The sequence below is a fragment of the Galeopterus variegatus genome, unplaced genomic scaffold (assembly GCF_000696425.1).
Source record: "Galeopterus variegatus unplaced genomic scaffold, G_variegatus-3.0.2 Scaffold3627, whole genome shotgun sequence".
NCBI lineage: Eukaryota > Metazoa > Chordata > Mammalia > Dermoptera > Cynocephalidae > Galeopterus > Galeopterus variegatus.
In genome coordinates, this window is record NW_007729738.1 from 55,511 (window position 1) to 66,979 (window position 11,469).

General features: G+C 49.4%; 1 protein-coding gene across 1 annotated transcript in view; it reads left to right on the plus strand.

The window, feature by feature from the left end:
• The first annotated feature begins 7,985 nt into the window (after window positions 1–7,985).
• The window catches only part of NCL (nucleolin), a 10,699-nt gene continuing 7,215 nt past the window's right edge, over window positions 7,986–11,469 (plus strand). The window contains exons 1-3 of the mRNA XM_008585590.1: window positions 7,986–8,146; window positions 9,329–9,445; window positions 10,605–11,085. Coding sequence (XP_008583812.1) covers window positions 8,129–8,146; window positions 9,329–9,445; window positions 10,605–11,085 — 616 coding nt within the window. The 5' untranslated portion in view covers window positions 7,986–8,128. The remainder of the gene's footprint in view (window positions 8,147–9,328; window positions 9,446–10,604; window positions 11,086–11,469) is intronic.

The following is an 11,469-nucleotide window of genomic DNA, read 5'->3' on the forward strand; positions in this document are numbered from 1 at the left end:
ACATGGAAAAAAAAAAAAAAAAAAAAAAAAAAGAAAAGAAAAGAAAAAGAAAAACTGATGTGGCTACAGTGTGGCAGATTGAGATATGGGGGCAATATTGGTGTCAGGGAGGCCAGCTCAGAATCACTTCATTAATCCAGGCAGGAAATTGTGAAGGCTTGAAGTAAGAGAGAAGAAGAACAGAGAGCAGTGGAACAATTCCAAGGATTCCAGAAGTCTGGGCTTTGGGAAGCACCTGGCCGTGGGAGCAGATGGAGAGGGTAGTCTGGACAATGCTATGATCTGAATGTTTTTGTGTCCCCCCCCCAAATTCATATGTTAAAATCTAATCCCCAATGCAATAGTATTAAGAGGTGAGGCAGTGTAGCTCTCAGGAATGAGATTAGTGCCCTTATAAAAAAGGCTTGAGGGAGCTCATTTGCCTGGTCCACCACGTAAGAGTGCAGCTAAAAGGTCCCTCCTATGAGGAATGGGTCCGCATAGACGCTGAATTTGCCAGTGCCTTGATCTTAGACATTTTTGGTGGCTGGCCAGTAGCAAGGATCAACCCCTGGGCCTCGGTGTTATAAGCAATACATTTCTGTTGTTTATAAGTTAACCAGTCTGAAGTATTTTATTATATCAGCCTGAACGAACTGAGACAACATCCTGGCGCTCGGCTAGGAATGCTGGCAGCTGTGTCCCCTTTACTGAAGTGTGAAAGACGGCAGTTGAGGGGTAGAGGAAGAAGCCAAACTCAGTGTGGGACACTCTGAATTTGATTTATAAGGCACTGCTGTGGATTGATGTCCCCCCCAAACTTAGTCCCCACTGTGACAGTGTAAAGAGGGTGGGAAGTCCTATTATGGTAATTGAAAGGTGGGGCCTTGAAGAGGTGATTGGATTGTGAGGACTCTGCCTACTGGACAGATGGATCCATTTGCCGAGTAGAAAGTTGATAGATTAATGGTGGGCACAGACGTGCTTCTGAGAGCTTTAAAAGGAGAGCACATGAGAGTCTCTCTCTCTGCTGCTGCCATTTTCTGCCATGTGAGACCTCTGCATTGCTGTAAAGCCACCACCAAACAAGACCCTCACCAGATGTGTTCTCTGGACTTTGGGCTTCCTCACTTCTTTTTTTTTTTTAAAAAGATGACCGGTATGGGGATCTTAACCCTTGACTTGGTGGTGTCAGCACCAGGCTCAGCCAGTGAGCAAACCGGACATCCCTATATGGGATCCGAACCCACGGCCTTGGTGTTATCAGCACCTCACTCTCCCGAGTGAGCCATGGGCCGGCCCTGGGCTTCCTCACTTCTGAAACCATAAGCCATAATTTCACTTTCTTACAAATTACCCAGTTCCATGTATTTTGTTATAAGCTACAGATACGGACTAATACAGGCATCAAAGAGAGATGTCTGGGTTAATGAGTCTGGACCCCAGGAAGCGAGTTGCTACTGGAGAGACCCAGATTTGGATGCCATGAGATAGCAGTTGTCCACTGGGAGGTGGAGCCACCATGGAGGAGCTGCCACTGCCACCAAGGGGAGGGGATTGGAGGTGGGGGTCTGTACAGGTGGTGGTTGAGGCTCTGGGGTGACGGTGGTTATCCAGGAAGAGACTGTCAAGGGAGGAGAAAGGATGAAACACTCCTGAGGAAGTGATAACCGGGCCCAAGTCTGGCTGCCTGCCCCAAACAAAAACAAACAACTCAAAAGTCAAATATTGCTGAAAATGGAAGTCAGCTTTAATTCAGGAATACTGGTGACCTGAGGAGAGATGTCAGGCTACCCCATCTCTCCAGTAAACCTGAAGGAGAAGGACCTGACTAATACTATCTCCCTGACTCAGATTTACTGAGGGGTTCTTAAGAGGGGGCTGAGGGGATGGGACGTGGGAAATGAAAAGCAGGAGGGAGGGGATGTGAGCCACAGGCACTGTGCAAGGAGCCAGGTGCACGTTCTTGCCAAGGCTCCGTCTGGTTTCTGTTCCCGTCCTTGCTGTTATCTCAGAGCCCTGCTGGAGGGTGGAATCAGCACAGCTGTACAGACGTCTTCCTTGGGTTCTCAGAGCCTGGATAGGATGTGGCTCGTGGCAAGTCTTCAGCTCCAGGCTGACTGGAAAACAACCTTACATTTATATACATAATGTCATCTTGCCCAGTAAGCAAGGTTCCAAATATCAAATAACAACAGGAAAAGAGAGAACTCAGGGAAATGCTTGCTAAGAAAAAAGCTGTGTCTTTTAAGTTTTCCTACAGCCCAAGTGGTTTTAGGTCCCAGCCTGGATTCAGTCCTGCTCAGTCCAACAGGAGGAAGGAGGCCAGGAGAGAGTGGTGTCAGGGAGGCAGGGGAGAAGTTCCAAGGAGGATGTGGTCAAGAGAGATAAGGTCGTGCTCATTTCGGCAGCACATATACTAAAGTTGGAGGAGAGATAAGGTCTACAAAGCATCCTTTGGGCTAGCGACAAAGAGGGTGTTGGGGGTCCTCCGCAGAGGGTGGGGCTGGAGGTCCCCTGCAGGGACTGAGGGGGGCTGGCAGCAGCTGTTGTCAACTCTTACCAAGAGTTTGCTCCTGGAGAGGGCAATGGAAGGGAAGGAGGTACTGGAATGGTAAGTGGCTGAGATCACTGGAGTGGGACCCTGGTAAGGGGCAGGAGGGGCTCCCTGGCATAGGTGAAGGGGTATTTTAGAGAAAGATCCTGGGGAAGAGCTAAGGATGCCTGGGGCTGTATGTAAATCAGAGGATGGGAATCCCTCAGGGAGGTGTATCTCTCCCCGTGAAGTAGAAGGTAGAGTGACTCTGTTGAGAAGGAGGGGTGGGGAGAGAGGTGAGGAGCCCTGGAAGGAAGAGGTTTGGAATGGATGCTGGGGAGATGGATGTGAGAGCTGATCAGGAGCTTCTGGAAGACTGGCTGGGCTGGCAGCCAGGACTACTGACAGGTAGCTGCTGAGGGTAGGACAGCCGGAGAGCCTGCATCTGGGTCATCAGAGGATTTCTCTCCAGCAGGACCCAACCTCCCAGATGGAGAAGGCTGGCCACCTCCATGGCCTGGCCTAGGAGGTGCAGCGGGAAAGTTATGGACGGTGAGGATCTGTGGCATGCCTTCTCCAGCTGGCTCAGGAGCCTCCTGGCTGCTCCGGCACTTTGTGAACTGAGGGGCTGGCTCCGAGCCTCTGAGTTAGCAGGTGAAGTTTCTCAGGCTGGCTTGGGGAGACAAAGGCTGGGTTCTTTGACTCTGGCCCCTGAGCCCAGAGGCACAGGTTGCCTCACTCGGGAAGATACCCTAAAACACCAAACAAGGCCTGGCAAGGGAGGACAAGCTTAGATCCCCCTTTGGCATCTGGCCGAAAGTGCTGGGGGAGTTCTGGACAGCTTCTGAAGGCCTCAGAGAACCCAAGAGACAGAAGCAGTCTGGGTTGGTAAAGGGAACTTGTCTCTGCCCATCTTCAGAGCAGACATCCCAGGCCTCTGTACTCGGGTGGACTTGGAACCCTGGAGACAGTTGAGTTGAGGCTGTGAACTCCTCTACAGCCAGCTGGGGTGCCCACCAGTGCCTTCCACTCATCCTGAAGTCTTGGTTAGCTGGACACTGGCTGGGTGTGGCTGGCTAAAGACCTGGAATTCAGGACAAGGAGCAGGCTGGCTGGTTTGCTCGGTTGGTTAGAATGCAGCCTTATAACACCAAGGTCATGGATTCAAATCCCTGTATTGGCCAGCCACCAAAAACAAAGAAACAAAAAAACAGGGGCTGGCCCATGGCGCACTTGGGAGAGTGTGATGCTGATAACACCAAGGCTGTGGGTTTGGATCCCTATATAGGGATGGCCAGTTAGCTCACTTGGGAGAACGTGGTGCTGACAACACCAAGTCAAGGGTTAAGATCCCCTTACTGGTCATCTTTAAACAAAAAAATCAAAAGAAAAAAACCCCAAAAAACAAAACAGGGGGAGCAGGGTAGGCACAGAGTTGCCCACCTCCTAACCCCAACCTTCATCAGGGCTCCACCCTCGGTGGATGAGCCCCAGGTTGTGGGGCAGCCTGAGGACAGCAGCAGCTTCCTGCTCTCACCTCATGTCCCCTACTTGGCTTCTCAGAATTTCTATCACCCATGCCATCACTGCATTAAAATCCGCTCACTGGCTGAGCGTGGTGCTGACAACACCAAGTCAAGGGTTAAGATCCCCTTACTGGTCATCTTTAAACAAAAAAATCAAAAGAAAAAAACCCCAAAAAACAAAACAGGGGGAGCAGGGTAGGCACAGAGTTGCCCACCTCCTAACCCCAACCTTCATCAGGGCTCCACCCTCGGTGGATGAGCCCCAGGTTGTGGGGCAGCCTGAGGACAGCAGCAGCTTCCTGCTCTCACCTCATGTCCCCTACTTGGCTTCTCAGAATTTCTATCACCCATGCCATCACTGCATTAAAATCCCTGTTTTAAATACTCGATGTGATTTTTCTTTGCTGGTTGGAGACGAACCAAGCATTCAGTTCCTAGAGGACTGGATCTGGGGAGTGGAGTTAATCCTTTGAAGCTCTGCAGACTTCCTCCAGGGGGCTGTTGGACCCCCACGTGGGTGCAGGACCACTGTGGCCAAGTGGGTCTCAGGGCCCAGAAGTGTCGATGGATGTGGGCACCTTGGTACACAGGCAGTACAGTGAGTAGTGGGGCTGCCAGGCAGTGGGCTGTCAGGCCAGATCCATGCAGGCCTGAAAAGGCAGCCAGCAGCTGCTCAAGGCAATGCCCCCTGGAGTGTGTGGGCTGGTCAAACTCACTCCCCACAAGAACTGGAGTCATGTCCCTGCCAAAATGTGCAGTACTGTCTCCCAGCCTTGGAGCTCTGGGGGCAGCAGATAGCCCCAGTCGACCAGGGCTGGTGGGAGCACACTCGGCTGGAACTGCCACCAAAAACCCCAAGCAAAGGCAGCACTTGGGAGAGCATCTATCAAAGTGTAAAAGGCCACACTCTTCGACCCAGCTGTTCTACACTTAAGTAGTCTACAGATATGAACAGTACATGTGTAAAGTAAAGTATGTGAAAAGTTTATTTGATATAGCAATTTGTAATAGCTAAACAGGAAACAACCCTAAATGTCCAGCAATGGTGGCTACATCCTTCCACAGAAGGAACACCCTGTAGCTATTGAAAAGAATGAGGCAGCTTTGCATGTACTGATGTGGAATGAGTTACAAGATCAATAATATAGTTAATAAAAAATAAGGGAGAGTTCAGAACAGTGTACATAGTATGATAGCATTTGTATTAAATGTAATAAATGTACCTGTCTACGTACATCGGCTGAATCTGGAAGGATAGGAGAGACTGCTGCTGGCACTGCGCCGGGACTGGGTTGGCCAGAGGACAGGGGGAAGGGAGACTCAGTTTACTGTGTATTTTTTTGAACCTTTTGAATTCTGTACTATGTGGGTGTTTTACAATTATGTGGGTGCCACCTAATTACATTTCGGTCAGTGACAGACCACATATAGGACAATTTAGTAGAAGCCGTTCTTCGAGTTCCCATACAACCGTTCTCTTCTTCAGTTTCAGTATAGTCAATAAATTACATGAGATGTTCAACACCTTATTATAAAGTAGGCTTTGTGTTAGATCATTTTGCTCAACTGTAGGCTCAGGTAAGTGTTCTGAGCATGTTTAAGGTAGGGTAGGTTAAAAAATAAATGAAATAAAAATAAAAAAGGCTAGGCTAAACTATGATGTTCGGTATGTTAGGTGTATTGAATGCCTTTCCACTTATGATATTTTCAATTTATGATGAATTTATCAGGATGTGACTTAATTGTAAATTGAAGAGCATCTCCAAAGCAATGCCACTTGAACAGTAAGCTATACTGGCTCTTCCTGTTGTTCTACCTAAATACTTTACTCATTCAAATAATCAAATAATTTTCAACACTACTACTTGCCAGGCAATGCTTTTACGCGCCAGTAATACAGCAGAAAACAAAGTCTGTGTTCTCATGGCTGGGGAGGGAGCAAACAGAAATAGACAACAAGAAAAATATCCGGTAGAGATAAGAACACGCAGAGGACTCAATTAGGGTGGTGTCACAGCAAGTTTCTGGGTGACAGTTTTCATTGGAGGGTTGGGGAGGGCCTTTTAGGAGGTGATATAAATTGAGATCTGAATGGCAAGAAGGAGCCAGCCATGCCAATATTTCTAGAATTCATCCCTGTCACTTCACCATGCCCACTGCTCACCTCTGCAGCCTCTGAGTGCCCTAAGCCCGCTGTTTGGAAACTCTGAGGGCCTTATTCCACCATGCTTTAGCTCATGCTGTTCTTTCTGTTCCACCACCCAGTGCAGGGAAAATGAAAAGTAAATGGTTAGGGTCCCTTGAGGGGTTTGGAGTCTTACCGAGCATTTGATGTAAATATGCACGTTTGCCCAGGTGTTTCGGACTTATGGAACAGAGCCCTCGGGACGCCCCGGGAGGCCATTAGGGCGGCTGCTGCTTAGCTACCTTGTGCTTCCATCTGAATGAAGCCTATTAATTTTTTACCCAGGGCTTCCCAGGATCTTTTCCTTTTACCTAGCCCACGGACCTGCAGGTGAGGGGTTTGTGACCCAGTCTGTACAACGGGTTTGTAGGGTCTGTGAGCCCTAGCAATACACCCAGAATCCCCTTGGCCCCATCCCAGAGTTCAAAGTGTTAACCTCCTCAGGTGCTCTTCACAGACCATCAGGAAAAAGGGTGCAGACCACAGAACTGGTCCCAGCTTCCTGCCCTGATGAGAGAGCCCCAGCGGGTGGCGGTGGGTTTCCCATACACTCAGTCTCAGGAGTGCGCTAGTAAGAATTGCAAAATAACTTCATTGCTCATAAGAATCTCCACGGGCCCTTGTTAAAACACAAAATCCTGGGTCCCTACACAGGCCTCTTTAATCAGAACCCCCAAAGACGATTTTTAACAAATATTGTCATAGCTGAAGGTATGGTGGGTCTGTAGGCACAATCAGGTAGCAGATGCCCAGGATATATCCTAGGCAGGTTCTAAACTTAAGGAAGTGCTCTGGTTTGCTAAGTCAGGCCCCAATTAAGTTCCACTCCCAAAGTAACTCATCCGGCAAAAGCGTAAATGCAGACAATCTTCTGTGCCTCCGCCATCGCGGGAACCTTTTCTTTGCCTCTTTTGACCTACTCCTGGGCCATCTGGTGACAATGACTTCGCAGCCATATTTTAATGGGTGCGCTAGTCCCAATGAATACAGAGGGAACTCGTGAGTGGTCACAGGCCCTGTCCAAGTCCCTCGGTCCACCCCACAGTTATAACACCCTGTGACCACCAACAAGTTGTCTCTCCGAGCCTGTTTCCCCTTCGAAGGAAAACCTACCGCATGAGGTTACGGTGAGATTAAATGGGTGTGTGTGCGCCGCGCACAATAAACATCACCAACACGCGATTGTCTTTACTAACAGTTCTCAGGAGGGGGCTTCAGGCCCGAGGCCCGAGAGGGAACCCCCTGCAGCCAGGGGCACGTTTCCGGCCCAGGCTCGTCGGCGGGCAAGGCTAAAGCGGGCCTCCGAGAGGGCCAGTGTGAACTCTGCGGTCCCCGAGCTTCCGGCGCTCGGTGTCTCGTCAGCAAAGCGGAGCCGACTCCTCTCTGGGGCCGCCAGGAAGCTCAGCGTGGCGTCCCTGAGGAACCCCAAGACCGCCCGAGTCATCGGCCCACAGCGACGGCCGGCTCCCGGCACCCCCGGCGCCAAAATTACCCGTCCGGGGGCGCAGGTCCGGACCGCGCTCCCACAGCCCAATCAGCACGGGCCTTGCACAAAGCGAGTCCCGCCCCCAGAGCGCCGCCGCCACCCCCTCCCCCTGCCGGGGCCGCCTCGGCCCGCCCACTCCCGCCCGCGCCGTTCTCCGTGAGAGGCTCGCGATTGGCTCGCGGGACGGATGTGAGTTCTGGTTGGTCGGGGTGGGGTCACGAGGACGACTTCGTCTTTCCAGAGGCGATTACTGGGCAGGCTCCGTCTTTCGCCTCAGTCTCGAGCTGTAGCTGGCAGCCAAGAGTACGTGCTCCGGAATCCTCAGTACTCGCGGCCGCCATCGACGTCGCTTGCGTTCCTCTGGGCTCATCTGCGCCATTTGCCAGCCACACACTCCCCCGACATAAGCCGCTATCATGGTTAAGCTTGCAAAGGTAAGAGGCCTTGCGCGCAAGCACGGACGCTGAGGCCTGCTTTCTGAGGAGCGCGCGCGGCGCCGCGGGGGAGGAGGGCCTTCGCGCAGGCCGGGCGCGTTCGAGGGCGCAGTGCCGCGGGAAGTCTCGCGCGACTAGCGGGGAGGTCTCGCGGCTTTGGTTACTGGGCGGCGGGGTGAAGCGCTCGGGCAGGTGTGGAGGGTGGTGAATGCAGCGGGGAAGGACTTCGGCACTGAGTGTGTGGTGGGGGCCCTGGACCTCGGGGCGGGGGGATGAGGCCAAACTTATGCGACGGACGCGGGCTGGGCCCCGCCTCCTGGCGCACGTGCCCGGGCGCGCGGCCCGCCACGTGGGCTCCGGAGGGGCTGCTGTCTTGGGGCGCGAAACGGCGGGCTGGGCTCTACACCGAGGCCCCGCGGCCTTGGGGACCTCTCTGGCCCCGCCGGGAGGGCGGACACGTGGTGGGCCCCGGAAGAAGGCATTGCCGCGTGGTTTTTGCGCCGGGCTTGGCGCACATGGTGGCCTATCAGGTAACCCCACGTGGACCGCCAAGTCTGGAAGCAGTTAATTATAATACCACTAATAGTGTTTAAGGGTTTCCATCACATCCATATTAAAAGGTGGGCTTCCTGCTTTTTATTTTTCAATTTTTATTTATTTATTTATTTATTTATTTTACTTAAGGTGCCGTAAAGATCTTTGCACTTAACTTGAATTCAGACGAGGGTGATAGAATAAGGTACCGGGATTTACCAAAGGGCTGGATAGTTGGTTCAGTTGTAGGCGACTGGTTATTAAAAATTGTGCACGATGTAATTAATGATGCTGTAAGTAGTTTTTAAAGACGGGTGTGCTTACCGAAGGAAATAGGAAGAGAGCGTTTCTTCGATTTACCTTTTTATCTTCGAACTAGTTTTCTGTTTGTAAAACCTCGCAGGAAAAATGGGTGGGAAGTTGAGAACACCCTCCCCATCGTACATTGCTATGAGGAATAGTTTTTATGTTGTAGTGTGAAAGTGGGTTTGAAGAAAGAAAGGTAATTGTGCTTTACTATGAAGAATGGTGAAAAAGGTCAAGGTTTCCATCCCTGTATCGGCCAGCCGCCGAAAAAAGAAAAGATGACAAAATATGAATGGCCTAAAATGTAATGGAGGTGTAATGTTCTAATCGTGTCCATTTTAGGCAGGAAAAAATCAAGGTGACCCCAAGAAAATGGCTCCTCCCCCGAAGGAGGTAGAAGAAGACAGTGAAGATGAAGAAATGTCAGAAGATGAAGAAGACGACAGCAGTGGAGATGAGGTAATTATATCCAGCTTAATGCAGAACTGTGTTAAAACTACAAAATGGAGTGTTTAAGTATGTGGTATTGGGTGTCTGAAAATATCCTATTATATTGGTTGAGTGTTTCATTAACGTCAAGATATAGTTTGGGTATGTATTTGAATGAGCTCAAGATAAAAAAGATCGGGGAGGTCTCTTTCATGTGCCCTTTGCAGGGCTTGGGGTGGTATGTTATGTTGAATAATGTGCATTTTTCTAGTTTCAACATATTAGCCTTAGCCTCACATTCCAGATGAGGGAAATATCTGTTCTGTAAGTGGCTGAGCTTAGCATTGTGTTCAGGCCTGAGGATGTCCTGACCAGATTACTTACCTGTATAAGCCTTGTGACAGTAGCCACTGTGTTATGATTATTCTAGTGTGGATTGATGGCTGCCATCTCTGTGTTAGCACTGACCCTCGTTAGCACTCCTGGCTCACTGTAAAAACAACCACTACAGTTGTGCTCAGTTTTCTTGTTTAGAATTTAATAAAAATTTTAAATGTATTTACCTTATGAAAGTAGTAATGAGCAAAAAATATTTTGGAGTGGGACTTACATGTAGATAAATATGGTTTTTATCATTCTAACATATGCTTACTCTCTGATGTGCTATGATTTTGCAAGGGTTATTTGCAACCTGTTAAGCGTTTTTATCTCAGGTCCTAAGTATTGAGCTTTCAATGAGCTCTATACCACCACTCACTGTAGGATCCCCAAATGGTTTAACAACAGTTAACACTTGGAGAATTCTGTGTTTGAGATTTTGAATAATTTACATATATTGATTCATAATTCTTAACATGTAAGGTTGATGCTGTTTTTCAGTTGAGAAAATTGAGGTTTAAAAAAGTGAGGTGCAGGAATTAAGTGTCTGCTTCAGAGGTATTTAAAGTGTTAAAAAGGATTTTTTAGGTTTGGTATTGTACCTGGTAATGAGGATTGTGATTTCACAGACACATACATAATAGGAGGACATGTAACATGATCTTACAGCCTAACATCCTACAGTGTATCTAATACATGTGGTCTTGAGTCAGAGGCAGTGCTTAACTTAAGAATCTTAACACTCATCAGGATCATGGCTGTATTTGTGGGTGTGGTGACAGACTTATGTTTGTTTTTATTTGTTCTCAAGGTTGTCATTCCTCAGAAAAAAGGCAAGAAGGCTACCACAGCTCCAGCAAAGAAGGTGGTGGTTTCCCCAACAAAAAAGGTTGCAGTTACCACACCTGCCAAGAAAGCAGCTGTCACCCCAGGCAAAAAGGCAGCAGCCACACCTGCCAAGAAGATGGTTACACCAGCTAAAGCAGTGGTGACAACTGGCAAGAAGGGAGCCACACCTGGCAAAGCACTGGTAGCAACCCCTGGTAAGAAGGGAGCTGCCACTCCAGCCAAGGGGGCAAAGAATGGCAAGAATGCCAAGAAGGAAGACAGTGATGATGAGGAGGACGACGACAGCGAGGAGGATGAGGATGAAGGTGAGGACGAAGATGAGGACGAGGATGAATTTGAGCCAGCAGTGATGAAAGCAGCCGCTGCTGCCCCCACCTCAGAGGATGAGGATGACGATGATGACGAAGATGAAGATGAGGAGGAAGATGACGACGAGGAGGATGGTAAGGAGCTCTCATGGAAGTTCCTGGGCTTCTGCGTGCAGGGTATCTTGGTGAGGTTCTGGAAGCAACACTACATACTCCTTCCAGGACAACCTGGGGGTGCGATTGGAATCCTTCCATGGATTCTCTGGGCTGTTTCGGTGGGCCAGACTTAATTACCCAGGAGTGCTTGCCTGCCCTTGTGCAAATGCTTATTATCAAAACAATCTGTGAGTAGTTTTCATGGTGTAGGATTTTGCTTCCAAGTGATCTCTTAATTTGTGCCATAACTGTTAGCTTAACATGGTGGCAACAATGCATTTCCTTTCAGTCTTCCTCGAACTAAGATTCTTGGGCGAGTTCTCTATTTTTTTTTTTTTTTTTTTTTTTTTTTTCCGTGTCCGG